Genomic DNA, 24437 nt, shown 5'->3' with positions numbered 1-24437 from the left:
CGTTTAAACCCAGTGGACTTGTGATGAATGTTCCAACAGGGTGGTGCCGTCGACATGACAGACCAAGTGTCGGACTTCCACCTGAGCACCCTCCTACACCCAAGCCATGTCATGGAGCTCCAATCGTACTTTAGCCGCAGCTCTAGCCAGCAGCTAACACTCGCGCAGTTCACCAAAGCCCTCAAGAAGGTGCTCGGCCCTTCCACGACCATCCCCGACGACCAGCTAGCGCGCATGTTCCACCGCATCGACGCCAACTCGGACGGGTCCGTCTCGTGGGACGAGTGGTGTGACTTCTTCCTCATTTCCGACCAACGACACATCAACCTCTACCGTGACATGCACTCGTCGATCCTGCATCCCCGAGACGGTGAGTACGGACCAGCGTGTATATCGTGTCGCCGTAGCTAGCTAGCATTATCACGCAGCCATAACCCGTAGCTAGCACATACAGGTTAACCTCCGACGAATACCTACGTAGGCTACAGCAGCAAAGACCCGAGCATTGGCACTCGCAACGGGCTGATTGTGCACATCTTAGCAATGCTGGTTCCCATGGAGCTACTCAAGCCCCCCGTGTGGCTGTACGTCACGTGCGCGCGAAATGGTACCGTGAGCTTGTGGGATCCGTCGTCGCTGGCGGTGCTGGGGTCGCTGCCGCCGCCGTCGTCGACCCAGTGGGTGACGAACATGATCGCGCTGTCCGTGCCCGACTTTGTCGCTGTGAGTGTCGTGGACCGATACATTTACATTGTCCAGTTGAGCTCGCTCAGTGTTGTGGTGACCCTGGGCCCGCTGGCCCATGCAGCGGTGGGCATGGCCGCGTTTCGAAACGCCGACGGCGAGTGCGTACTGATCTCACATGGACACTCGTTAAACATTTCACACGAATCAAGTGTCCGACTAACGATAACTGATCTATTGGCTAGGCACATGTTTGCGTGTGGGGACATGGGCGGGGGACTGAATCTCCGCACGGTTTGCACTGTGTCGTGGGATGCCGTCGCGTTCTCTAATCACACGATCCGCCACGTCATTCATAGTGACTGGGTCACGCAGGTCTGTCAAAAATAATATTTTTTTATCTGTTTAAAAATATATGTTTTCCCAACCTATTAGGTGACGTACTTGGCAGCATATCGGTATGTGATCACGTCATCCATGGACAGCACCATCAAGTTTACAAACTTGTCGGACGGCACAGTGCAGCGGCAATTCGACTGCCACCAGTAGGCCTCGTTCTCCCAGCACACCAGAAAAATATATTAATATGATATATATACATAGATCGGGCGTGTATGTATTTTACTATTCGTCGCAGCTCAACTTGATGGCGAGCAGTGGCGCGCGCAGTGTGCTGCTGTGGAACCCAGATCAAATGGACGTGCTGGCGTCTCTCCAAGGCCACGCCAGTCCCGTGCATCAGGTATGCAAAACACAATATATATATATAAATATATAATATTAATCATTCGTTGGGTATGATCAAGATGGTCATGGACGAACGCGCGTACAAGCTGTTTACGCTCTCTATGGACAAGGTGCTCAAAGTGTGGGACTGCTACACGTACCAGTGCACGCAGACGATTGTGGATCCAACCGAGTACTTTCCGGACGAGCACATCGGCCGCATATTCTGGGACCACACGCAGCAACATCTCGTGTCTTCCACCACGCGGCTGCGGGTGTGGCCTACCCACACGGTGCTGCAGACCAGTACCCGCACCAGTCATGACTGCGCCATCACGTGCGCGACGTACACGTCCGTGCTGCACCAGGTAGGTAGCAATGACGTGGTGGCCTGAGCGTCGAGTCTTGTGGAATGGATCTATCTATGATGCGATGTATTACTGTAGGTGGCGACCGGGGACGAACATTCGTCGATTCACACGTGGGATGCTACCACTGGAGAGCTCGTCATGCGGATTCCGCGCGCGCATGGGGCCAACGAGGTACGCAAACAACGTACTTGATGACGTAATCATTCTATACGATGACGCAATCACGATGACGTAATCAACAAACACGTGAAGACGTAATCCACTGTGTAGATCTCGGTCGTGACGTACGATGCGAGCGGCAAGCGCGTGCTGAGCGGGGCCACCGACGGCACTGTGCACATTTGGAATGGAAGCAACGGCCAACTCCTGTCGGTGCGGCCTTCTTCCACTGCAACATATATAAAATTTATATTATATATACCTTGTCGAGCATGAAACATATTATATATATATTTGTCTCCACTGCTATGCAATGTGCTCTTCATGTGTTGTGAATCATCGTGTAGCGAGTTCATCGAGCCGAGCCGTTGTCCGGACCGATGGAAATATCAGCCATCGTGTACGTTGTGCCGCAAGTTACGGCCAAGTCGCTCAATCAAGACAGGTGCACGAATTTTGAACTCCTTAGTTCTCGTAGTATAATTACACTAGCATTTATTAGTGATGTATCACATTTGTCTAGATGTATGCCTTCTAAGTCTTTATTTACTGTGTATATGAATGATCAAACTATATCTATCACCTTTCCTTTACAGTATGAATTGCGCATAGGTACTTCGTCGTGAGTGGATGGGATCGCCATGTTGTAAAGTATAAAGACACCAAGACCCTGGACGTCTCTCCGTTGGAGCTGTTTACAGATTCCACTCACGTAATAATAACATCAACTTTCGAACCCAATATATATATATATGAATATATCAATATATTTCCCATTAGACCCATGACGACGACGTGGTCGCGCTGTGCTACATCCCTGCGCCTGCAGCGCTGGTCGTGTCGGCCAGTGTCGATGGCGGCGTGTTGATCTATTCGTTTTCCATTCGTAAAGTCATGGCATTAGTGATCATGAAAGTTATCATTCTAATGTCGACATCTGTCGTCCGTACTTAGGGTTTTTACGTCACCGACTGAGCTTGGCAAAGGCCCAGGCGGCGTACGACTTCAGCTTTCAAGTCAAAGCCGCTCCGGTCTCAGCCTCATCTCCAACCCCCGACGACGACCCCTGTGATTTTGTCGTCAGTAGTTTGCACACATATTTTTCTCAATGGGAAATGCTCATAGGGGGGGTCTCTGTCGTAGGAGTGCCTGGTTGCGTACCCGTCGCAGAGCAGCTTTATCAGCGGAAGCAGTCGCGGACGCATTGACTTTTGGTGTGCAGAGGTATGGATACGATACCAGATAGCATATGCACAGTGTTGGTTGGTCATAACACTTCGTTTAGACTGGTGGGATCAAGCAGAGCATCTTGCCGACCACCGAATTGCGTCATGGTTTGACCAGCTTGGCTCTGGACGATGGCAAGGTGCTGCTGGCAGCTGGCAACGCCGATGGCGATGTTCATGTACAGAATATATGATTACTTGAGAGATTATTGATATTTTGCTTTTCGCTCAAATTTGCCAATTTTGAGGGATTGTTGAAATCACGTAGTCGAGAAAAGCAGTATGATTGGATCAAAAGAATGAATGGTGCAATATGATTGGCTAAAAATCATTTGCAACAGAAAGGCACCACTTACTGTAAGTTTGATATCATATTTCGAAGGTCTGGCGATTGTTCGGTGTTCATTCACAGTGTCAACCCGGAAATTTTGAGTAGAACACACAATATGAATATATATATATTGTCCTTTTACCCAAAATTTAGACTTTATGCTGCATCGCCAAATCTATTGATCAATTGTTTGTAATGAATTTTGTGTATAAAAGAGTGTCCCGTGGTGATTGGTATCACACTAATTTGACGTTGATGATGGTTTCTGGCAATATGATTGGCTAAATATATCCTTATGCCGATGCTTCTGTAGTTACGTTTGGTTGTGTCGATTCGTTCTCCATGTCGCTCCAGTTTAGAATAAACATAACAATATTAATTCTCGATAATAGCTATGGGAACTTACCAATGTCGCGTGGTATTACAATTCAACTACTCCGTCATGGCACCAGCTACATGCGCCCAAACCCAACGCCACGGCCGCCCTAGTGCGAAAACATCAGCACTCGATGCTGGTGAAGACGTGGAAGGCGCACGAAGGGAGTGCCGTTGTCTTCCTGTCCATTCTGGCCAACAATTTGGTACTATCCGCCATTATTATATATATATTAATTTCTATAGAGAGCTTGTAAATACCGCGAAAATTTCAAATTTCAAATTTTAATTTCTATATAGATAATATATGTATTAATTTTATATATATATATTATATTATCTATATATTAATGTTTATATATTATCTATATATTAATTTTTATATATTATCTATATATTAATTTATATATATTATCTATATATTAATTTTTATATGTATATTATCTATATATTAATTTATATATATATTATATATATATTTGCAGGTGCTCTCGGCAGGACGAGACGGCGTCCTCGCCGTGTGGGACTTTGGAGGTGTCCAAATTGGCGTGTTTGGCCACGATCGGTTGTCGTTGTCAAGGTAATATATATTATAAATAATAATATTCTCTCCAATCCGTCGTAAGCGATAAATATTTTTGCGTCGAATACATAGAGATCTGGCTCCATTTGACCGAACCCAGTTGGGGGACTTGAAAGCGTCCGCGCAACCGCCGCCCCTGCAGCGCACGCAGGCGACCAAAGCACTTCGTGTACGTACGTCGTCGAAGGATGTGTTTTGATTGAAACAATTAAATATATATATTTTTAAATATCGTATACCTCAACGCCGAGGTATGTGCGCAGACGACCTTGTCGCCCCGAGTCGCCGGCCGCCTCTTGCCGTCGGACATCGTGCGCAAACCAGCGCCATCCTCGTCATCCCATGCGACACTGTTCTCTCCCCGTGAACGGCGTCTCAAACTTGCCAATCAGCTCGTACGTTGAGTGTGTTTATTTTGATACTCCCAACAGATTTTTTGACATTGTATCGCAAACATGTGAATGGTTGAATCTCGATCTACCGCACTTGTCATACCTAGGCACAAGTGAATGAACAAGTTTACAGTTAAAAATGTAAATTTGAAAATGCATTGAAACAATCACATTGTGCAATTGATTGAACTCCTCTAAGATTCGATTGCAATAGAATTACGTTGTACATACTCCGTACATGTATTTCATGGTACAGATCAACGACAAATATGGTAGACGGTGCATGCGATGACGGACGTACCACGGCAAGTGCACGAGTTTCTTCACGCGAGCCTTGTGGACGCCACCGAGGCCGAATTCCACCGCAAAGACGCCGCGTGCAACTTGTAGCAACACGATCATATAAACACACAACACTTGAATAGAAACATGATATGGACGAGACCGATGTATTTGTTGGAGTAAAAACCTGTTGGTGGACCGGTCTCGAAGATATAATAGCGAATAAATGCGATATAGGAAGCGCCAAGGCGGGTCCGTCCATGGCACAGGATAGTCGATCCATGTATGGCCTAGATGCTGTAGACGGTGCATGTATCAATCGTCCTTGTTCATGGAAGTACCTCTATGGCTACTAGGCCGTGTGCGCCCATTACTTACTTGTACCTGCTGGTTTACAATGTGAACATGCGATGATACTGGCTGACAGAGTTTAGTATGTCCATTGTAATACAAACTAGGACATGTCGTGTACAGCACGAGGTCCTCGTCCGTCGACTGCGGCCCCACTGACTGAGAGCATATCGAATCGTATCGCTGTTATATTTTTATCGGCACCGTGTCGCAGCCACGTAACGGCGTCCTGGAGATCTGTACTGAAGGTCACAAGCGAACGGGTGTACTCGTCGCCCTGGAGGCTCAGGTCTAGACTCATATGAATGTAGCTGCTTGTTGTGGCCAATCGTCGAAGGTAGTAAATCACCTGCGACAAGGTGACCATCCCATGAGGTCAAAGTAGCGATTGAGTGGGGCTTCCAACGCGTGTCACTGCATTGCGGACGGCGCCACCGACCGCCAGCTCCAACTAGACTTCTTGGGTGCGTAGAAAGCTATCTACGCATGTGGCTGCGATACTGTGCAGAGTGTTATCTGGTAGCTGCGATACTGTGCAGAGTGTTATCTGGTAGATTTGAGCCTTTTTCGTGAAATAAGGCGAAATTTTTGGCGCATTGAATTTATTTACTCGTCAACCTTGGCTTTCTTCCACTTTGGGGACATTGATGTCGCGTCGACTCTATCATTTTGAACGTTGTCGCAGGCGGCAGGTCGCTTGAGATGCGGCGGAAGCTGCGGCCCAATGGACGCGGCGGCACTGGACGGACCGGATGGCGCGGTGCCAGGCCTCCCTGTCGCAGATTGGCGAACCAATCGCTTCTCAAACGCCTGTAGCTGGGTGCGAAAGCTAGCGTTGGGATTCACCTGAGCATCACACGTTTGTTTGCGTACATAACTGGGGGGTGGAAATCGGACGATATGATGCACGTACCATGGGTCGTTTATGTTGGAGAAACGACAGCGCTTCGTCGAATGGCATGGCGTTCGCTTTCATCAAGTACGCGAGGACGATGGACGCGGAGCGACTGACGCCAGCTTTACAATGCACAAAGATACGCCCTGCGAGTGTGGCGGCGCATGTTAGTATATGGACGTTGTGGTGGTTGTTGGAAGGGTAACGTTACCGTGGAACTTGGCTTGGTCGATGAACGCGATGCACCCATCCAACGACGTGAGGATGTCTTCGCCTTGGTTGTCGAAGAGGGCGCAGCGGCGGTACCTACTCATGTCCGTAAGATGAACGGGTACTGTATGCAGCCAAGACGGGGATGGATTGAACGTACGTGAACACGTTGTCCTTTTCGAAAAAGTTTGGCACGCCGGCCACCGGGTCGACTTTACGTGTGGGCGTCACCTACATCCATGTACCTGCCAGATTGAGGGACCCATTCATCGCAGCATGTAGTTACATTCAGGATATGCGTGATGCCTAGAGACTCTAGCATCGCTCGATTCTTCGCATGCTGCCGGCTCCCGAGGAACACGTAGTCCAACACTTGTGTCGGTGATGTATCGGCCATCTTGAAACGTTGAAATGCGTATTCCAAGGACTAAGCCTATTTAGTGCAAGTATTTTGAGCGAAATATCTAAATATATTCGTTAAAATACGATTGCATATCATACTATTCATGTTTTCGCGAAATTGGAAGTGAAAAAAGGTCAATTATTTGTGAAGTCAAAGAAAGATCTCAAAAAGAAGAGCAGTCCCATATCGAGTCGTTGAATGCTCCGCCGTAGCACGACCCGTACAGAGGAGACAAGCCACCCCGCTCCATCTTCCTCGCCACCTTCAGAATACAAAGCCCCGACCCCACGTCCACGTCTTTCGTCCGGCATGCCTATCCTCGGCCCTGTCAATGTGATGATCTTCGTGGTGTTGTTCGTGGTCACGTTGGCCAGTCGAGTCGTCGAAGAGAACTCCTTCAGCAATCCACCCAGCTCGCATGCTACGTTGCAGTCAGAGTATGCCGAGTCTGGTCAGTTTCGCTCCCGACGATTGACGGCGGATGCTCCAAACGCCGGTGGTTTCATGGCCAAGGCCGCCGCCATGCACGCCATGCCATCCACCGCCGCCTTCTCATCCTCATCCCTTGGTCAAGACATCGCTTCCACGTTTCGACAAGCGCCCAAGTCCTTTGACGCCGCGGCGGTGGATCGCATGTTGGTTTGGACCGGTCACATTGACCTTGCCGTTGCCCACGGCGTGCCAGACGTATGGGACACTCTCCAGCGTCAAGTCAAAACCCTCGTCAATACAACATCCTCGGACGGGTACATTGAAAGCGAAAGCGAGCATAGCCAAGAGCGGTACGTCCCGCACGACTGCCGCCATGCCGCGGACAACACGACTGCGCCGTGTCCTCCGGGGAACTACGGTCGCACGGTGTTGTTGCGGAGCTGGAGCCTGTCTTGGCGATTGCCTTCGCCATTGTTCGCCTCGAGCATCGAGGCCACCGCCGCCCTCGTCAAGCACCTGCCGAATGTGTCTTGGGTCAAGGACAAATCTGCGTCGGCCACAGATATCACCGAGCAGTTTATCGACACCAAGAGCCGCGAAAGCATGCTGGCCACAACCTACGACACGCTCGAGAAGGTGCTGGTGCAGGCCACGACGACAGCCGAAGTCATGGACGTGATGCGGGAGCTGCAAAAGGTCGCGGAAACGTTGGAACACACAAGACAGACGGCGGCGTACTTGAGCAAAAGCGCCAGCTTGAGCACGCTGCGAATCGGCATGGACGAAGCGGTGCCGTCTGGACTGGTGGTGATGGTAGACGAGCCTCTAGAAGAGGAGGCGGCAGTCCCGTGGAGCCCGGCGGCGTCCGTGGCGCGGGCGTTTCGCTGGCTACTGAAGATACTTGAATGGTCGATTGATGCGCTGATTGTGGCGGTGGTGGTGGGAGTTCCCATCGCGGCAGGGGCCAGTGCGATGGCTGTGGCAGTACGATATGTTGCGTTGGCTCGTGGTAGCAAGGACTCGTACGACCGAGTGGAGTAATATAATGTATACCAGTTGACTGTTTGAGTACTGGATGTACTTATTGAAACATCGAGAAGGGTGCTACTCTGTTTTACTCTTTGTGGTTTTGAGGCCATACAAGGCAGAGATACGGGGCGGACATGAAAATAGAAACCCCACTGTGGTTCGAACATGTTTACGGTGTCGGGCCCCGTCGACCGCATTCACCCATGTCGAAGTTGTAGTGAGTACTTGGACAGTTACGAATTCCATCGCTGGTATTGGTGAAACGCTTGAGCGTTTCAAGTGTCGGTTTCGTTTGAACTGTTGTATATCACAGACAGGGGAATGAACACCAGCTCGTCGATCCCCGCGACCATGAACCAATCATCGCCGCAGCCCCTCAGGGCCATCGTGAAAGCGCGCAGCCTCATCCGGCGCAACTCGACGGGCAGCCAGTCGCAGCTGCTTACTCGTGGGGGGCTGATTCACATGCCCATGCGGGCGCGAGACCCCAAGGAAGCGCACCGGGTGTCGTCCGCATTGGAAAAGTTGTACGACTTGACGCTGGTCGTGGGTCTGTCGGCCGTGTCGCACCAGTTTGCCGAGCACATCCAGGCCGGCCACGACCTTGCCCACGGGTTCCTCATGTTTTTCATGTCGTTTTTTGCGCTGTGGAATGCGTGGCTGCCGTTCGTGTGGTTCAGCTCCACGTACGACGTCGACGACGTGTGCTACCGGTTGGGGGCGATGGGCCAAATGATGGGCATTCTCATGGTGTCCGACGGCATCGACCACAACATGGGCGAGATCCTCTCAGGGTACATCCTCCTACGCCTGTGCTACACGTTTCTGTTTCGGTTCCGCGCCGCGTACCAAGACCCGCCCCACCGCAGCGTCAACATCAAGCACGGCGTCGCGTCCGTCGTCATAATGGTGGGGTGGTACGCCCAGCAAACGATTGCAGACGACGGCAATGCCTGGTTCGTCGTCGTGTTTGCCGCCATCGGATTGTGCGATCTCGCTGCCCCCGCCCTGGTCGAACACTTTAGCACACCGAAAATGCCGTTTCATCCTCACCACATTTCCGAACGGTACAGCGAGTTCACGATCATCGTGTTTGGCGAGTCGTTGTTATCCGTGTCCCATTCCACAGTGCTCAAACCCAAAGCGTTCAATGTGGAAGCGCTCAAAACGAGCAGCGCATCCGTGTTGTTGCTCTTCGCTCTCTGGTGGCTCTACTTTCTCGTACCGTTTGGCAAACTCCTCCACGACCACCCACATAAAGTGCATTTTGTTGGGTATGGCCACTACGTAATCCACATTGCCCTTGCAGGGTTTGCCACGGGGCTGTACCTTGCTGGCCTCGCCACCCACGAAGACGTGGTGGTGACGCAAACAAGAACGAGGGAGTTAGCCGGCACAAGCTCCGACGTGTCGATCATGACAGCGTCGTGGGTCGTCGCCATCTCGCTGAGCGTGTACATAGTGATCATGCCCATCTTGATCGCAGCGCCGTGGTTCTCCCTGGCCAAGAACATCGTCGTGGCCGTTGCGTTTCTTCTCACGGCTGCATTTGTGACCCCCCATGTGACGGTGGGCACATTGCTGTGGGTATACTGCGTCCCCGTGCTCATTTTTTTGCCGTATGTGATATGGCGCACAAGGCTTAAAGTGTAAGTGGATGTGTATTGTATTAGTTGGTGACAAGTGTGTATACGTAGGCCGTACGTGATTCCCAGCTGAAAGCCCTTTCAAACTCGTTCAAACTCGCGCCAAGCCCTACCACCTCCCAGCAAAGCTTCATCCGTCAGTTTGCCTCCACCTATCATACATAGTACTAAGTAGTATAACATTTACGACGAAACGCCAAAGTAATTCGTGCTAAATTTAGACTTTGATAACGACGACGCCCAACGAGTTGCACGAAAGTCTTCATTTCAATTGGCAGTACAATGAGTAGCGCCAATATGAGTCGCTACACAGTCGAAGTCAAGCCGAGAAACGCCTTGTCTAGTATGCCCAAGCTCGCCAGCTTCAAAGACCAGGCAGCGCCTTCCTGGCTGGGGGGCCGCGTCACGATCTACGCCCCCATGGTCATGCGGGACCCAAAGGAGCCCCATCGCGTGTCGTCGGCGCTGGAAAAGCTGTTCGATCTGACGCTAGTGGTCGCCTTGTCGGCCGTGTCGACGCAGTTCGCGACCAACATCCAGTACGGCGGCGACATGAGTCACTCGTTCACGATGTTTTTGATCTCGTTCTTTACGATCTGGAACACGTGGTTCCCGTACGTGTGGTTTGCGACAACGTACGACGTGGACGACGTGCTGTACCGCGTCGGGACGTTTGGCGAGATGGTGGGCATCCTCATGATCTCGGACGGGATTGCGCACAACATCACCGAGGTCGTCGTGGGCTACATCGTGCTGCGCTTCTTTCACGCCGTCTTCTTCCGCCTGCGGGCCGCGTACGAAGACCCGGCTCGCCGCGCGGTGAACGTCAAGCACAGCGTCCTTTCGACACTCGTCATGGTGTGCTGGTACTTTCAACAGTCGTTTAGTTCAACGTACGCCAGCCAAGTCGTGGGGTTCGCTGTGCTGGCATGTTGCGACCTGGCCTACCCCTACGTGGCGCAGCGGTCGACGGCCCCCGCCGGACGGACCAAGTACCACGCCCACCACGTGTCGGATCGGTACAGCGAGTTCACGACCATGGTGTTCGGCGAGTCGATCCTGTCGCTGTCCCATGCGACAGTGTTGAAATCGGCGACGGCGTTCAACGGCGAGGCCATCAGCACGTGCATCGCGAGCATGGTACTGCTCTTTGTGCTCTGGTGGATCTACGTGCTCGTGCCGTTTGGCCAGATCCTGCACGACAACCCCACACTCACGTACGTCGTCGCATACGGCCACTTTTTCATCCACGCCCCGCTGGCCGCGTTCGCCTCGGGCATTTACGTCATGGGGCTCGCGACGCAAGCGGGGGGATCTAGCCATGGTCGCCGGTTGGACGGCGACGATACATTGGCCATTTCAGTGGATACGGCGGCCTACGTGATTTCCATGTCGATTACCATGCTATTCGTGTCGATTCCGCTGATTTTGAGCCTGCCGCACAAGATTTTGCTGCGGAATGCACTGGCGTCGGTGGTTTTGAACGTGATTGCAGCGACCGCGCCAGGCCACGTGACTGTGAGCACTCTGATGTGGTTGTTTTGCATCCCCGTGGTCGCAGTGCTAGGGATTGTTCTGATGACCTACCGAAAGACCGTACCCGGCCTTGGACCCCCATCCACGTAAATGTAATATCGTGACTGAGCGAATGCCAACGGCTTTGTATGTCGTAGTGCCGCCGTCGTGGCAGTGGACGGGTGAAAATGCGACACAGTAACATGCAGCACGAACGCCATCAAGGCTCCTACTACCACAAAACCATCAACTACAAGTACGCAACACCAGCGATACAACACAAACTTCTTCACAACATCGTCGCCGATATGTAACAAGTGTCGAAATGTCCATTTAGTATGTTACTAACTATAAATGGATGTTTCGGGACAGTCCATTTAGTACCTACTATTAATAAATGTGATACCGTACCGTATACATACTAAATGACTTGTCACGTACTAAATGTACTCAACAGCCAAACCCCAATATCTTTCGACCCATGCGGTGTATATGCTTGTGTGTATACTGTCGTTGATATTTAAACATATGAGGACATTTACAAGCGAATCCTAGGATGTCAGCTGCATAAAACGACTACTATTAATAGTATTAATATCATAAACTACGAATGTCCATGATATGATTCGAAAATAAGCTGGTTAGACTCCATAGCGATGGATTCTCGTCTGAATCGGCACGCGGCAGACGGGGCAGTCCGACAGCGCACTGCTGCACGTGGCGCATGTTTCATGGCCGCACTGGAACACCGTGTCCTTCTTGCGGTCTTCGCATATAAAGCATAGCTGGGCCTCATGCATTTCCCGCATGCGCGTCATCAACGCCTGGTCGGCCGGGTTAGTAGTACTACTAGTCACGGGGGCCGACGGAGTACTACTACTACTACTACTAGGCAAGCCCAACGACCCCCCGCACACGTCGCAAGTCGCCGACGACGCGCGGTTCATGTACGTGCATTGGGAGCAGTTGACCATCTCCTAAAATATCCCACATCAACAACGGCCAAATGCCAGCAATTTGCTCTGCAACTACCTCTGCAACGGGGGCCGCGACGGGAATGGCTGGCGGAGCATACACAGGAATCTCCTTCTTGGCTGGAAACTGTGGCTGGTGGGGTTGAACTATCGCGGCGCCACCCCCCCCAGGATAATACATGGGTGTAGAATGGATCGGATTGTAGTTGGCAGGCGCATAATTCAGAGCGCCGGGAAGCGGCATCCGCTGGACTTCAGGGGGCGGTAGCACCATGGGTGTGAACGGCGGCGGCAGCGGCCGCGGCGGCGCCTGCATCAGCTGGAGGCGGCGAACGGCTTGGTACTGGTCGGGGATTTCCATCAGGGCATGCAGGGCGAACTGGGTTTCTCGCTGCGTCACGTCTGATACGCCTGGGATTAATATTATCGCAAATATATATATAGTTTGGAACTTTTCCATGTATGCATTCGTGTTATCGGACGGGGTATATTATTCGCTGGATATATATTTATAAAATAGATACAACACAGGATTGAATCCAATATATATATGTACATTGCATCTTCATCTATTCTTACAATCCAACGGAATTCACTGGTACATATATGTACAAAATCAACATATATACATCCGACTGCATTTAAATATATAAGTATAATATATAACACATCAAAGCGTATGGTAATATTTGGACTATATACATACATATATATATATATATCGAAATGTGAAGCAAATACAAATATAGATATATACCTCGGGTGACTTGATTGAATTCGACAAATTGGAAATTGTCAAACCGGCGCTGCGGCAAGGCGTCGTCGAACTGCGCCATGGTGTCCCACGGCCCGTCGCCGACGCCCACGAGCACGATGCTGAGGGGAAAGTTGCTCGCGTAGCAGATGGCGTTCATCGTGTCCAGCTCCTGCTTGCCGAACTGGCCGTCGGGGACGTCCACGGAGCGCGTGACCTGGCCGTCCGCGATGATCACGAGGATGTGGTACGCATACCGGTTCGCGATGACAGTGTTCACGGCCTGCAGGATGATCGGCGCGAATGACGTCGGCCCCGCCATGCACACGTGCGGAGCGATCTCGCGGTACCGAGGGCGGACTCCTTGCAGCGCATACCCAGGAATGGTCGGTTGGCCCGAGTTCTGGAGTGGCATGAACGAAAACACCGAGTGGTCGCCAGTCACTTGGTCGCCGAAACCAAAGACGGGGATGATGTTGTCGTCATCAAAGTCGGATAGCGTGCGCCCAACGATGTCCATGACTTCCTCGTACAGGTTCGGTCGCATGGAACTCACGTCGTGGAGGCATTGCCCGCGGAACGTACGTTTGCCCGTCCATTCGTTCGACTTTGTGACTACGCAGGTGCGAAGCAGCACGATGAGGTGATGGATGAAAGAGAGATAACGTACAATCGATGCCAAGGATGAGGTTGCAGCTCTCCAATCCTCTGCGACGCAAGTCTAAGGACATGCTATGAGATCGGTGGAGATATGTAGAGGGTCCAAGGTACCTTGCTTCAGATCACGAAGGTTGGAGTAGTTGTTGGCGATGCGCTGGAAGGACGACTGCGCTTGGACCGAGGGCCGTGCAGGCGCGGCGGCGGAACTGCCGCGAGGTTTCGTCTCCGAGCTAGACCCGTTTCCCATGAGAATGACTTGTGCAAAAACAACAGAATGACCTTCGTTCTTTGATCAACATTCTTAAAAAAAGCGAAAAGAACCAAGTCGACGCACGTACACACCTGCCATTTCGGTATGCGCAGGCCTTCTCGATACTATACCCTTTTGCAGTTAAGTTGGACGAATGCCCGATATATTTGGCCGCCGGATGTATTTGGTGATGTGCCCGATATAATTAGCCATGTGCCCATTTAATTTGGCACACGGAGGTCGCGTGCCCGATATATTTGGCGGTGTGCCCGATATAATTAGCGCCCAAGTAATTGGCCATCTGCCCGATGAATTGTATCGTGTGTCCGATGGAAGTGGAATAAGTGTAAATCAGTTTTGGAAACATCATGTGGTTGAAGTTCGGAGGAAAACAAGAATTTGAAATTTATACTTGAATAAAGTATATTAAGGTGTTTCATGCAATTTCCACCAAGCTTGTCGTACTTTTGAAGTCTCGTAAGTCATCGCTCGTGTGTGCGATGAGGCTGCAAAAACATGCATTCTCAAGGTCGTGTGGGGTTTTATTTGTTTATGCAGGACCCACCGTTGTATCGCTTGTCCATTTTGCTCGACGAATTTTTCAATTCTGTAATTTTCCCATGTAAATTCCGCCCAGGTGTTTGACTTGAATAATGTTTAACATATTTGACCACCGAAATTCTCAGAACCTCTTAATAGTAATGTTTATAAAGTGTACAAGGTATTCAATTTAGAAGTTATTGTAATTATGAGATTACATGAGTTGTTAAAGGATGCAGATATTAAATGCTAAGGGTACTATTTACCTGAGTACCCAATTTTATCCAATCATCTTCGTTGGATGATTGTCATTGGCTGCCAACGAGGCGGAAATTACATGAATCACCTTCGTTAAAGTTCACGCTTTCATCCAACGTATTGAATGCTCATTATTCGAATCACCAAGGAACGCACAGCATGGGCGCCCACGAACTCCGGTTATGATTCCAACTCCGTCCAAAATTTGATTCTGTCGCGCGCAGACCTCATTTTTCGATTTACCTCAAGATACGTACCATCGATAGACGCGCGGAGGCCATGGGCAACATGGGTGTTGGTATGTGAAGTCACAGCAACGATGCTGCATGTGTCGTTTAATGACCATTTCTATATTGAATTGACTTTTTATTGCCATTTTCATCGGGCACACGACACAAATCTTAGGGCAGATGGGCAATTACTTGGACGACTAATTATATCGGGCACACCGCCAAATATATCGGGCACACGACCTCCGCGTGACATATTAAATGGGCACATGGCTAATTATATCGGGCACATCACCAAATATATCGTACATTCGTCCAACTTAACTGCAAAATGGTGTAGTACTGTACTCCAAGTACTGTACTACCAGTATTATAGTAATATTAACGTTAACTTGGGTTCAATGCGAACGTGTGCACAGCGCTAACGCGTGTATATTATGGGGGTACTGACTAAGAGGTTGGATTAGAGTGGTTTCGCAACACATCTTTATATTACAGCTAGTACGCGGCCGTGGCCATTTAGTGCCCGCTGAGGGATTTTAACTTTACAGGGTAATATCAACTCATCTTTACATTACCCTCGTCATGACAATGTCGACAAATGTGGTTTTCAGGATAACGTTAATGATAATGGCAAAATATTTTACGTTTCGCAACTTATCCTCGTCCGTGTCAGTGAATTTTCCACACACAGCACCAACCATACTGTATAGAAGTCTGACTTGCTTTTCCATGCCCTTGGGATTTCTCTAGTGCATGTTTGGGGTTGAACGACCACACGACAACATTGGCCAGCTCAAGGACACGATCCAGCAACTCAAGTAAGAGAAATATATACGGACGACAAATATTATACTCCGGAGTAATATATATCTAGGCAGGGCGGAGTGGCGATGCTCACAGTTCACGGACGAGATACAGTAACGTAGATTTCCAATTTAAGAGACATGGGACAATTTAAGGGACATCGGATTCAGCCAATCACCCACCTTGAAATTTGTGTAGAATTACCTCTTTAAATAAATGTTCTTCATGATCCCATGTGTTTTATATAAATCAATTAACCAATTGGCTCTATAAATACATAACCTGTTGATGTTGCATATGTACCTGACAGAATATTATGCCCTAACCACAAAACATTATATGCATGGGTCAATACTACGATCAAGCTTAAAATATGTCCCTTAAACTGTCCCCTACTTTTGATGTGTTTCTGCTTAGAAAATGGGATATTAGGATATGATAGATACTGTGAAAATAGATGTTTCAGTGCTTGTTGACCTGCGTTTCCTGTTCAATTATCAGTTTTCAGAAGTCGAAACCCATTCCTCACAGTGCCGAGTTCCTGACAGCGACTCGAAAATATATGTCTCTTAACAGTAAATTGGAAATCTACGTTATGCGCTTTTCATGTACTGGTATTGATGATGTACAGAAGGTTGTGTAACTCGGTCAGTAAGTGGAGGACGGTCCTTGATGTCGTTCCTTGGAAAGTTGCTGAATGCTGGTAGGTTATATCTTCCATCCATGGTCGGCATAGTCACAATTAGCAGGCAAGCCTATCTACTGTAAAGTCAAGATTTCCATGTGTTGACTGTATTGGTTATTACGACGACAAGTCGTTATAGATCCACAACCATGCATCGACTGTACGAGCTGTGTACCATTTTCAATGGCTACGACGGGCTTTAGTTTGCAGGAACATCCCCCTGACAGAAGGATTCCTATATGATAGCGTAGTTCTAGGTGCGTTTATTACTGCTGTTTAGTCTTAGGGGTTGTGGGGGGCGCCACGTATGGGTAAGAGCTGTAAAGGTACATACTCGCTACCACAAGCCCCGACGCAATGTACAGGTCGTTGGTGAGCGCTTTCTGGTACAATATGGACTCCAGCACCCCCGTGAGTGCGATGCCTCCGATGAGGGAGTACGATTTCATGACCCCGCCTGCAAACTGTGTCACCTATTCCCATGTCAGTTTGCTGCATCCGTGATTCTACACAAAGTGTACCGCGCCGACGAGGAGGCCACCGGTGGCAGTCGACACAACCGGAATGAGCGTGTATATGGTCCACCCGTCAAACGACAGCGACGTGGCGGAGGGCGACTGAAGCAGCATATTGGCCAAGAGGAAGAGGGAGCCATACACACACAGCTCGGCCGTGACCAGCGACGCGTCCCTGGCGTGAGTTTGGAGCGAGAGCTGGGTGAGTGCAGCTCCGAACCCAGACAGCACGCTCGCCACGAGCACGGGCACAAAGCCAGAGTAGAAGCGGTCGGTGGAAGACATGTCACTGTGGTCGCCACTACTGCCGCTGCCACCCGCGGAGAGGAGGAGAGACGCAGCCATGAGCATGGCCATGGCAACTGCATTACATGTGAAAACGATAGGTGAAAGTAGGTTGTACGTACTACATTGAACGAGGGTGAAGCGGCGGTGAAGGAGGAAGTACACAAACACAGCCGTCCATATCAGCTTGGACTGGTTGATCAGGTTGAACTCGAGCGGAGACAGATGCTGCATGGCCACTTGGATCAGCACGTTTTGGACGGCGTACGTGCAGGCGGGAAGCCCCGAGAACTTGAGACTGTCGATGAGGTTCCAAGAAGAGAGAAACGTCGGGTTGGTGCGAAGCTTGACGCTGATTGCGAGCACCGCAAGGACGAGCTTGCAGCTTTCGCACACGATCACCATGACGGCATTGCTGCGAATGGTCCCGGCATACGCCCGATTGAGCAGAGGTTGTAGGCCAAACTGAAGCGACAGTGCCAGCATACTCAAGTAGCCAAATAACTCGCTTCTCGGTGGTGATGTCGAAGGGGTTGGCGGCTGCTTGCCATGGGAGGCAGTCGTGGCTGCGGACGGCCGCTTGCGGTGCTGGATTGCCCGTGCCATTGAGTGGAAACGTATAAAGTTTTACAGGATTCACAAATACTACTAGTAGTAGATACCAAGGTACCCTAGGTTAAAATAATTAATAAGTTGAGGTTTTACACGAAGTTGTCATATGTGTGGGTACACAATATACCTCATATAGATACAGGTCAAACCAAATTCAACCTATGAGACAAGACCAGCAATCGAGTCAAGTGCAGAAAAGCCACATGGCAGAACTTTTGTGCTGTCGACTAGTGTGTGGTTCATAAACAGTCCAAGTTGACTGGGCTGTTCTCATATGGACGTTTCTCCTCATAAGAGCTGGCAGATTGACCTCCATGTCGAGCCATAAGCGAGGGAAATGGAGTTTGGAGTGCGGTAAGGTGCACATGCAACTTCAATCTAGGTTCAGGTAGAAATCAGCCAATCACAATCACCCAATCAGTCACAAAGACGTTTAAAGTTAAAACTCGAAACGTGTTTTCAACATACTCTTACGAACCAGGTTAGTACAGTATCAATACGTACTACTAGTATACGTACAGTAGTTTGCTACAGTAAACAGTTTGGTTTCTCGTTCACATTGGAATACTGTAGTCTACAATCGATAAGCACGAAGTATAATGCTATATTTCATGTGGCCGAGGAATTTCATACATGAACCATGCATGTATCGGATACACTGTTAGGAGCAAATTATTAATAATACTTCGAAGTACTATTTATAGTAATAGTATTACTATGTTGACTGCAACCGCTGACTCAAACAACTGAACGTCGAACGCGTTTTTTGTTTAACCTAAACCACCATCCAAGGATATCGCGCTTGAACAGACGTTTCAAATCGATCGAGCCCCTCCCTGTAAGCCACTTCTTGTTTCGACATTTCGACACCGATGCAGCATCTCCGTCGTCACTCCATCAAGAAAGCTCGCGGCACCGCGCCGTCGCTCCGCCGCTTCTTTAGCAGCGAAGATGGCAACCAACCCGATCGTCGAAGGCCGGTGGTTACGTTCGAAGACATCAGCACAGCCACGTACCGCGTCCGTGAAGGTACCGCCAACAACTTCATGCTTCCAAGGACTGACAGACGTTTCCTCAGGCATCCAACACACTTCGTGCAACTACTCTGCGTTTCTGTCCAAGCGTATGGGCTATGAGCTGTTCCTGAAGAAGGATTACCGTCAAATGACTGGGAGGTAACAACCAATCCTCGTTCAAACCATCTACTCTTTCTCATGCAGTATCCCTACATAGCTTCAAAGAACGTGGCGCCCGCAATGCATTGATGTTGCTCACTCCGGAACAAAAACTGCGCGGAGTCATCGCCGCTTCCGCTGGTACGTCCTCGTCGAGCGACATAAGGCAGGCGCATATTGATTGGGATGCGTTACTTCCACTAGGCAATCACGCCCTGGCCCTGGCCTACCATGGTCGCATGCTCGGGATCCCAGTGACATGCATCATGCCAACTATCGCGCCGTTGGCCAAGGTCAAGGGCTGCCAAGAGCTCGGCGCCCGCGTCATCTTGTACGGCGCCCACATCCTCGAAGCCAAGACCAAGGCCGACGAGTTCGTCGACAGCGAGGCAAGCAACCCACGAAATCCACCGCGGCAACGTCGCTGATGGGGACTTGACTAGGACTTGGTGTACATCAACGGCTTCGACCACCCCAACATCATTGCCGGCGCGGGAACCATGGGCATTGAAATCCTCAACCAAGTGCCCAAAGCCGACGCGATCATCGTTCCCGTGGGCGGCGGCGGCCTCATTGCCGGCATCGCGCTCGCAGTCAAGACGCTCAACCCCGCCATTCAAGTCATTGTACGTCCGTCGTCGTCGATCGTACAGTGTCCATTTGGAAATAATTCAGTTTGGCATTGTTTTCGTGACCATGTCGACGTGACCCCTCATATGACCTTGTATAGGGCGTGGAGCCGGAAAACTGCGCGAGCTTCACGGCGGCACTCGCGGCGGGGTACCCCGTGGACACTACCAACAAGCCGACGTTGGCCGACGGGTTGGCGGTGCCAAAAGTGGGCGCGAACGCGTTCGAAGTCGCCGCGCCGTTGATCGACCGCATGGTGACTGTGTCGGAAAAGGCCATCGCGCTGAGTGTGCTGCGGTTGTGTGAGCTGGAAAAGGTGGTCGTGGAAGGCGGCGGCGCCGCGTCTCTCGCTGCCCTCATCGACGACAAGCTGCCCGATCTACGCGTACGTTAATCAGCTTTCAAATTTGGTTATTTTCGTGAAATTCGTCGATCTATTGTTTGTACTGACATTTGTATGTCACGAATGATCAGGATCACACTAATTTGAGTCACACACTAATTCGATGTTGAATGGTTGAAGCGAGATTATGATTGGCCACTTGAATCGTTCTCTAGGTTTTGATTGGTCGATCGATATGGTGCTGCTCATTCGATGGATGATGATGTGCTGCTATGATGGAGTAGGGCAAGCGCATTGTGATGCCGTTGTGCGGCGGCAACATCGACACGAGCGTGTTAGGTCGGGTGATTGAGCGCGGGATGGCCGCGGACGGCCGCCTCGTCCGGTTTGTGGCGACGGTGCCCGACCGACCGGGCGGAATCGCGGGCCTCGCGACCATGCTGAGCGAAGTGGGCGTGAGTGTCAAGGACATTTACCACGAGCGCGCGTGGCTGCACTCGAGTGTGTCGATGGTGCAAGTCAAGTGCGTCGTGGAAACATCCAGCTACGAGCACGGCATGGAGCTCAAGGCGCGCCTCGAGCAGGCTGGGTACCCCATCTTGTGGGGCAACGAAGCCATTCGTATGGGCGAATAGAGTCAAAACGAAATGAAGTTGCTGGGTCCTTCCAATTAGGCAGGTCGTAGAACCGAGGATGCCAGGCGAGTTAGTTATACTACTCGTACCAGTTTGATTGTTGGACTGATGACTTTGCTACTGTACTATGGTGTACGTACTCCTTGAACATAACGTTACTGTAGTTGTACTGTAGCCAGCTTTCGAAGCTATGTACACATAACTCCAGGGCATATCATGCTAACGTTAACATGCAATGCCGTCATAACGTTGGTCTTCTTTGATACCGTGCCTGTTGAAGGAGCACTTGATGAGTAGTCAGTTACATTCGCAAGCATGTGCTGGAGGAATCGGATTGGCTGGAATTCATGGACGTCCTCTGGGACTGCCACGTCACGGTACGAGACCTTGGTACCGATCACCATTGCTGTAGCTAAACACCATTAGCAGGGCCATGAAGAAGGAGAACGCTACAAGAGAGCTGAGGCATCGTAGAAGTCGTTCGTTGGGGTTACCGAGAGCTGCTTCCGGTAGTAGTGTAGTGCCACACTTAACAGATACTAACAGTAAGCTTAGTACAAAAGTGCTGAGCATGGAAGTGAGAGTGATGGTCCACATGACCTTTCGAAAATCGAAATGGTCGAACGATAGCTCGGACTTGCTCACAAGCCATTTCAACGCCATGTTGGCACATCACACGCAGGATGTGTTGCATCCGTATGCAGGACTCCTCTTGACCTACGAACGTTCGTCCATAGACGTTGGAACAACCTTGGATGGTGACGATGACAACGAGCGTCATCCCGCGCTAGACTTGGTTACCGACATTGAGATGGCCATCAAACCATCGCCTCAATCGACAACGATGTGTCCCATCTGCTTGGATCCAGTGGTACCCAACCCAAGCAGTCCCGCCGCCGATGCAGCGGGCGTATCCACGACGATGACGGAACCGACGAGCTACGAATTGTCGTGCAGCCACGTGTATTGTTATCGTACGTCGTCTGCGACGATGACATGCATAGTAATCTGTATGGCCTTATGTGCAATATGCAGACTGCATCAAGACGTACGTGGCCAAGAAAGTCGACGATCGCAAAGTCGACGCTGGTACGCGAACACATCGAGCGTCTTGGTGCTAACAGAAGACGCGATAGATCAATTGACGTGCCCCATGGTGGAATGTCGCAGTGCTATCAGTGTCGTCAACATCCTTCAAACGACCACCGAAGCTACGTTCTTAAAGTACATGCGTTTTGTGCAGCAAAACCAGGTATGTACTGTCAACATTACTAAGTACTACCTATGTACTAGTACTACACCTACGACCATGAGGTACCAAACATTGCGCTTCTAGTTTGAGCGCATGCCTCATGGACGGTGGTGTCCCAGCGCCTCGTGCGACGCCATGGTTGACTGCAACCCGAAGATCGCGACCTTTCAATGCTCGTTTTGCAAAACCAAGGGCTGCTTCAAATGCGGAAACCTTAGCCATCCGTTTCGAACATGCCACCAAGTGCGTAACGTGACTACGACACCACCAAGAGCGTCATTATGTTCTATCTCGTGTTTCACGTATCAAAGGCGCTTGATCTTGGCGTCACACATGTGTACTTAGGCCATGGACGCGCAGTACCGTGACTGGGAAGCCCGGCAACGGCGCACGTCGAACCCTGTCAAGGCGTGTCCTAGCTGTGGCGTCCGCATTTGGAAGCTCGACGGATGCGCGCACATGACGTGCTCGAAATGTCGGCACGAATGGTGCTGGGTGTGTCACTTTCGATGGTCTGCCCACAACAAGCGCGTGTGTGACGTGGTTCACGCGTGGGAGTCACCATATTGGGGCCCAAGTTGGCCCGTTCGATTCGTTACCAAGATGGTGGTCGCGCCCTGTGCTTTAGCTGTGGGGGCCGTCGGGGGGTTGCTCTTTGGCTTGGGGCTAGCCCTCTATGGCCTGGTCATAGCCCTTCCAAAACACGTGTACAAGCAGCTCAAGTGGCAAACTCGACGCCACAGAGCAAAGCCATCGGTTTTAAGCACAGAGTTTATCGAGCAATTCCAACAGGGCGTGCATGTGTACATCCACCAAGAAGACCATGTCGATGAGAATGATCCGAACCACAATGATTGGTTGCAGGGGCTAGCCAATGGCATCGGGCGTTGGCGAAACCGCCGCGAAGACCAGTATGTCCAATACGCCCAGTCAGTCATCGCTGGTGTGGGGGGGTTTGTGTCGTACCTCAGCACCAGCGCCACGCGACGCACTTCCCTGGACGGCACCCCCAATGCCATCACCGTCGTCGTACTACATGGAACCACGACATTGCCTCACGACGACGTCTTGCGTGCGTTGGTGGCAGTGCCATATGTAAGGATGGAGGAGGGGGTCTTGGACATGCAAGGCAGATGTTGAGTTGGTTTGTACTGTAGGTCGCCGAAGTCTTCCTGGTCATCAATGCTCAACCAGAGACGGTCTGGACTGCCGAAGTAGCGCATGCCTTGACGGCGTTGCAACGCATTCGACCCCACGCCCATTTGCTAGCTGTTCCGAACGACCACCCTGAATTCAACCAAGCGTATTTGAATGCGATTTACACGGCGCTCGGTCACTTCTTTCTGCCTCGGCGAGCCATGGCGGCGGGACTGACGGCACCACCTTTTGCAACTGTTTAATACTACCTCTGTCCTGAAATGTTCGCTACAATCAGATATTTTGAAAAATGAACGTGATACCGGTCGAATTATCTAAAACGAACAATATGTATGTGAAGAGGAGGTTTCAGAGTACTGTACTGTATACCAATCAAGATGCTTCGAGCCAAAATTGAACCAATCAAAGAGAGAAATCAGTAATACAGATCCCATATTTTATCCTATGTATGATATTCGGTGCAAGCGTATCCGGATGACCGATTCCCGGATAATACTTCGTTTATCCGAACAAATATCTAAGAATGTCAGTCCACGCGCCAAGAATTCGGACCGGACTGCTGTGTTGCAGCAACTTCTCACACTGGGCAATGACCAATCAACCCTCCCGCATGGTGCATTTGCTGCCGAGGCTGCCAACTTCGCCGTGGCAAGAAGCATCGTCATAAAGCACCGTGCGCCTTATTTGGAAACGTGCCGCCGTCAATCTCACCGACAAGCTCGACCCATGTTCCGACGTGTCGCCACGCATCATGGTTCATTGAATTTCGTACGCAGCTGAAGGATCTTGATGTGCAAGACGTTTTCGACGATGATGCCATTGACATTTTGCAAATCCTGGGGCGCAATAATATTTAAAATAATATCACTTGATTTGTATATAATAAATTTAATCGATGCAATGGATACACTTGTAGCAATTGTTGTGGAACTTCAAGATTCGCCATTGTAGCGAACATTTCAGGACAGAGGTAGTATATACTGTATATGTAGGCTCTAAATTTATATTATTGCTAGGGTAAATCGTACCAGGAATATAATTCCTTTCATGGGAGTCACTTGTTA

General features: G+C 50.3%; 9 protein-coding genes across 17 annotated transcripts; 6 read left to right on the top strand and 3 right to left on the bottom strand.

Moving 5' to 3' along the window:
* Window positions 1-12: 12 nt before the first annotated feature.
* On the top strand, window positions 13-5291 carry H257_02920 (hypothetical protein). 4 transcript variants are annotated; one of them, XM_009826756.1, is made up of 19 exons: window positions 13-370; window positions 482-845; window positions 930-1059; window positions 1120-1229; window positions 1288-1426; window positions 1491-1778; window positions 1857-1952; window positions 2052-2153; window positions 2288-2385; window positions 2553-2652; window positions 2721-2826; window positions 2895-3019; window positions 3084-3164; window positions 3226-3306; window positions 3890-4078; window positions 4358-4452; window positions 4528-4624; window positions 4719-4850; window positions 5124-5291. In XM_009826756.1, the coding sequence occupies exons 1-19, from the start codon at window positions 28-30 to the stop codon at window positions 5235-5237; spliced, it is 2790 nt and encodes a 929-aa protein (XP_009825058.1). In that variant the 5' UTR covers window positions 13-27; the 3' UTR covers window positions 5238-5291. The 4 variants fall into 4 exon arrangements, with proteins under 4 accessions (XP_009825058.1, XP_009825057.1, XP_009825060.1 ...); XM_009826755.1 differs by having other exon boundaries at window positions 3226-3345; XM_009826758.1 differs by lacking the exons at window positions 4358-4452; window positions 4528-4624; window positions 4719-4850; window positions 5124-5291 and having other exon boundaries at window positions 3890-4136.
* Window positions 5292-6058: 767 nt separating this feature from the next.
* Window positions 6059-6989, bottom strand: H257_02919 (hypothetical protein). Its single transcript, XM_009826754.1, has 5 exons — window positions 6872-6989; window positions 6746-6816; window positions 6587-6681; window positions 6394-6521; window positions 6059-6326 (listed from the first exon to the last, which is right to left on the bottom strand). The coding sequence occupies exons 1-5, from the start codon at window positions 6980-6982 to the stop codon at window positions 6087-6089; spliced, it is 645 nt and encodes a 214-aa protein (XP_009825056.1). The 5' UTR covers window positions 6983-6989; the 3' UTR covers window positions 6059-6086.
* A 153-nt stretch (window positions 6990-7142) lies between these two features.
* H257_02918 (hypothetical protein) lies at window positions 7143-8589 on the top strand. Its single transcript, XM_009826753.1, has one exon. It carries the CDS (start codon window positions 7187-7189, stop codon window positions 8459-8461), a length of 1275 nt encoding a protein of 424 aa, XP_009825055.1. The 5' UTR covers window positions 7143-7186; the 3' UTR covers window positions 8462-8589.
* Window positions 8590-8767: 178 nt separating this feature from the next.
* On the top strand, window positions 8768-10329 carry H257_02917 (hypothetical protein). Its single transcript, XM_009826752.1, has 2 exons — window positions 8768-10098; window positions 10147-10329. Exons 1-2 carry the CDS (start codon window positions 8771-8773, stop codon window positions 10166-10168), a joined length of 1350 nt encoding a protein of 449 aa, XP_009825054.1. The 5' UTR covers window positions 8768-8770; the 3' UTR covers window positions 10169-10329.
* Window positions 10330-10392: 63 nt separating this feature from the next.
* H257_02916 (hypothetical protein) lies at window positions 10393-12023 on the top strand (the record flags this gene model as incomplete). Its single annotated transcript, XM_009826751.1, has 2 exons — window positions 10393-11717; window positions 11769-12023. The coding sequence occupies 2 exons, from the start codon at window positions 10393-10395 to the stop codon at window positions 11794-11796; spliced, it is 1353 nt and encodes a 450-aa protein (XP_009825053.1). The 3' UTR covers window positions 11797-12023.
* A 144-nt stretch (window positions 12024-12167) lies between these two features.
* H257_02915 (hypothetical protein) lies at window positions 12168-14248 on the bottom strand. Its single transcript, XM_009826750.1, has 5 exons — window positions 14110-14248; window positions 14009-14059; window positions 13342-13953; window positions 12643-12986; window positions 12168-12587 (listed from the first exon to the last, which is right to left on the bottom strand). Exons 1-5 carry the CDS (start codon window positions 14243-14245, stop codon window positions 12252-12254), a joined length of 1479 nt encoding a protein of 492 aa, XP_009825052.1. The 5' UTR covers window positions 14246-14248; the 3' UTR covers window positions 12168-12251.
* Window positions 14249-17000: 2752 nt separating this feature from the next.
* Window positions 17001-18188, bottom strand: H257_02914 (hypothetical protein). Of its 3 annotated transcripts, XM_009826748.1 has the most exons (3): window positions 17691-18188; window positions 17290-17645; window positions 17001-17241 (listed from the first exon to the last, which is right to left on the bottom strand). In XM_009826748.1, exons 1-3 carry the CDS (start codon window positions 18172-18174, stop codon window positions 17035-17037), a joined length of 1047 nt encoding a protein of 348 aa, XP_009825050.1. In that variant the 5' UTR covers window positions 18175-18188; the 3' UTR covers window positions 17001-17034. The 3 variants fall into 3 exon arrangements, with proteins under 3 accessions (XP_009825050.1, XP_009825049.1, XP_009825051.1); XM_009826747.1 differs by having other exon boundaries at window positions 17290-18188; XM_009826749.1 differs by having other exon boundaries at window positions 17001-17645.
* An 810-nt stretch (window positions 18189-18998) lies between these two features.
* Window positions 18999-21108, top strand: H257_02913 (threonine ammonia-lyase). Its single transcript, XM_009826746.1, has 7 exons — window positions 18999-19209; window positions 19259-19355; window positions 19414-19496; window positions 19560-19744; window positions 19799-19981; window positions 20086-20370; window positions 20613-21108. The coding sequence occupies exons 1-7, from the start codon at window positions 19053-19055 to the stop codon at window positions 20961-20963; spliced, it is 1341 nt and encodes a 446-aa protein (XP_009825048.1). The 5' UTR covers window positions 18999-19052; the 3' UTR covers window positions 20964-21108.
* A 450-nt stretch (window positions 21109-21558) lies between these two features.
* On the top strand, window positions 21559-23698 carry H257_02912 (hypothetical protein; the record flags this gene model as incomplete). Of its 4 annotated transcripts, XM_009826743.1 has the most annotated exons (6): window positions 21559-21937; window positions 21999-22052; window positions 22100-22215; window positions 22300-22458; window positions 22561-23310; window positions 23373-23698. In XM_009826743.1, 6 exons carry the CDS (start codon window positions 21559-21561, stop codon window positions 23613-23615), a joined length of 1701 nt encoding a protein of 566 aa, XP_009825045.1. In that variant the 3' UTR covers window positions 23616-23698. The 4 variants fall into 4 exon arrangements, with proteins under 4 accessions (XP_009825045.1, XP_009825047.1, XP_009825044.1 ...); XM_009826745.1 differs by having other exon boundaries at window positions 22561-23698; XM_009826742.1 differs by having other exon boundaries at window positions 21559-22215.
* Window positions 23699-24437: the final 739 nt, after the last annotated feature.

The sequence above is a fragment of the Aphanomyces astaci genome (genome assembly GCF_000520075.1).
Source record: "Aphanomyces astaci strain APO3 unplaced genomic scaffold supercont1.5, whole genome shotgun sequence".
Lineage (NCBI taxonomy): Eukaryota > Oomycota > Saprolegniomycetes > Saprolegniales > Verrucalvaceae > Aphanomyces > Aphanomyces astaci.
This window is presented reverse-complemented; position numbering and strand designations above follow the sequence as displayed.

Bases quoted from the DNA above. Each gene is read 5' to 3' on its own strand.
- H257_02920 (XM_009826755.1), top strand. From the start codon at position 28: ATGTTCCAACAGGGTGGTGCCGTCGACATGACAGACCAAGTGTCGGAC. The intron at 1,953-2,051 runs GTACGCAAACAA...TCCACTGTGTAG, and splicing joins GCGCGCATGGGGCCAACGAG to ATCTCGGTCGTGACGTACGA. The intron at 4,079-4,357 runs GTACTATCCGCC...ATATATTTGCAG, and splicing joins CCATTCTGGCCAACAATTTG to GTGCTCTCGGCAGGACGAGA.
- H257_02919 (XM_009826754.1), bottom strand. From the start codon at position 6,982: ATGGCCGATACATCACCGACACAAGTGTTGGACTACGTGTTCCTCGGG. The intron at 6,817-6,871 runs GTAACTACATGC...ACATGGATGTAG, and splicing joins GCATCACGCATATCCTGAAT to GTGACGCCCACACGTAAAGT. The intron at 6,522-6,586 runs GTAACGTTACCC...CCACACTCGCAG, and splicing joins CGACCAAGCCAAGTTCCACG to GGCGTATCTTTGTGCATTGT.
- H257_02918 (XM_009826753.1), top strand. From the start codon at position 7,187: ATGCTCCGCCGTAGCACGACCCGTACAGAGGAGACAAGCCACCCCGCT.
- H257_02917 (XM_009826752.1), top strand. From the start codon at position 8,771: ATGAACACCAGCTCGTCGATCCCCGCGACCATGAACCAATCATCGCCG. The intron at 10,099-10,146 runs GTAAGTGGATGT...GTGTATACGTAG, and splicing joins TGGCGCACAAGGCTTAAAGT to GCCGTACGTGATTCCCAGCT.
- H257_02915 (XM_009826750.1), bottom strand. From the start codon at position 14,245: ATGGGAAACGGGTCTAGCTCGGAGACGAAACCTCGCGGCAGTTCCGCC. The intron at 13,954-14,008 runs GTACGTTATCTC...GCACCTGCGTAG, and splicing joins CCTCATCCTTGGCATCGATT to TCACAAAGTCGAACGAATGG. The intron at 12,987-13,341 runs GTATATATCTAT...CAGGCGTATCAG, and splicing joins ATTCAATCAAGTCACCCGAG to ACGTGACGCAGCGAGAAACC.
- H257_02914 (XM_009826747.1), bottom strand. From the start codon at position 18,174: ATGGCACGGGCAATCCAGCACCGCAAGCGGCCGTCCGCAGCCACGACT. The intron at 17,242-17,289 runs GTACACTTTGTG...ACATGGGAATAG, and splicing joins GTGGCCTCCTCGTCGGCGCG to GTGACACAGTTTGCAGGCGG.
- H257_02913 (XM_009826746.1), top strand. From the start codon at position 19,053: ATGCAGCATCTCCGTCGTCACTCCATCAAGAAAGCTCGCGGCACCGCG. The intron at 19,356-19,413 runs GTAACAACCAAT...ATCCCTACATAG, and splicing joins TACCGTCAAATGACTGGGAG to CTTCAAAGAACGTGGCGCCC. The intron at 19,497-19,559 runs GTACGTCCTCGT...TACTTCCACTAG, and splicing joins AGTCATCGCCGCTTCCGCTG to GCAATCACGCCCTGGCCCTG.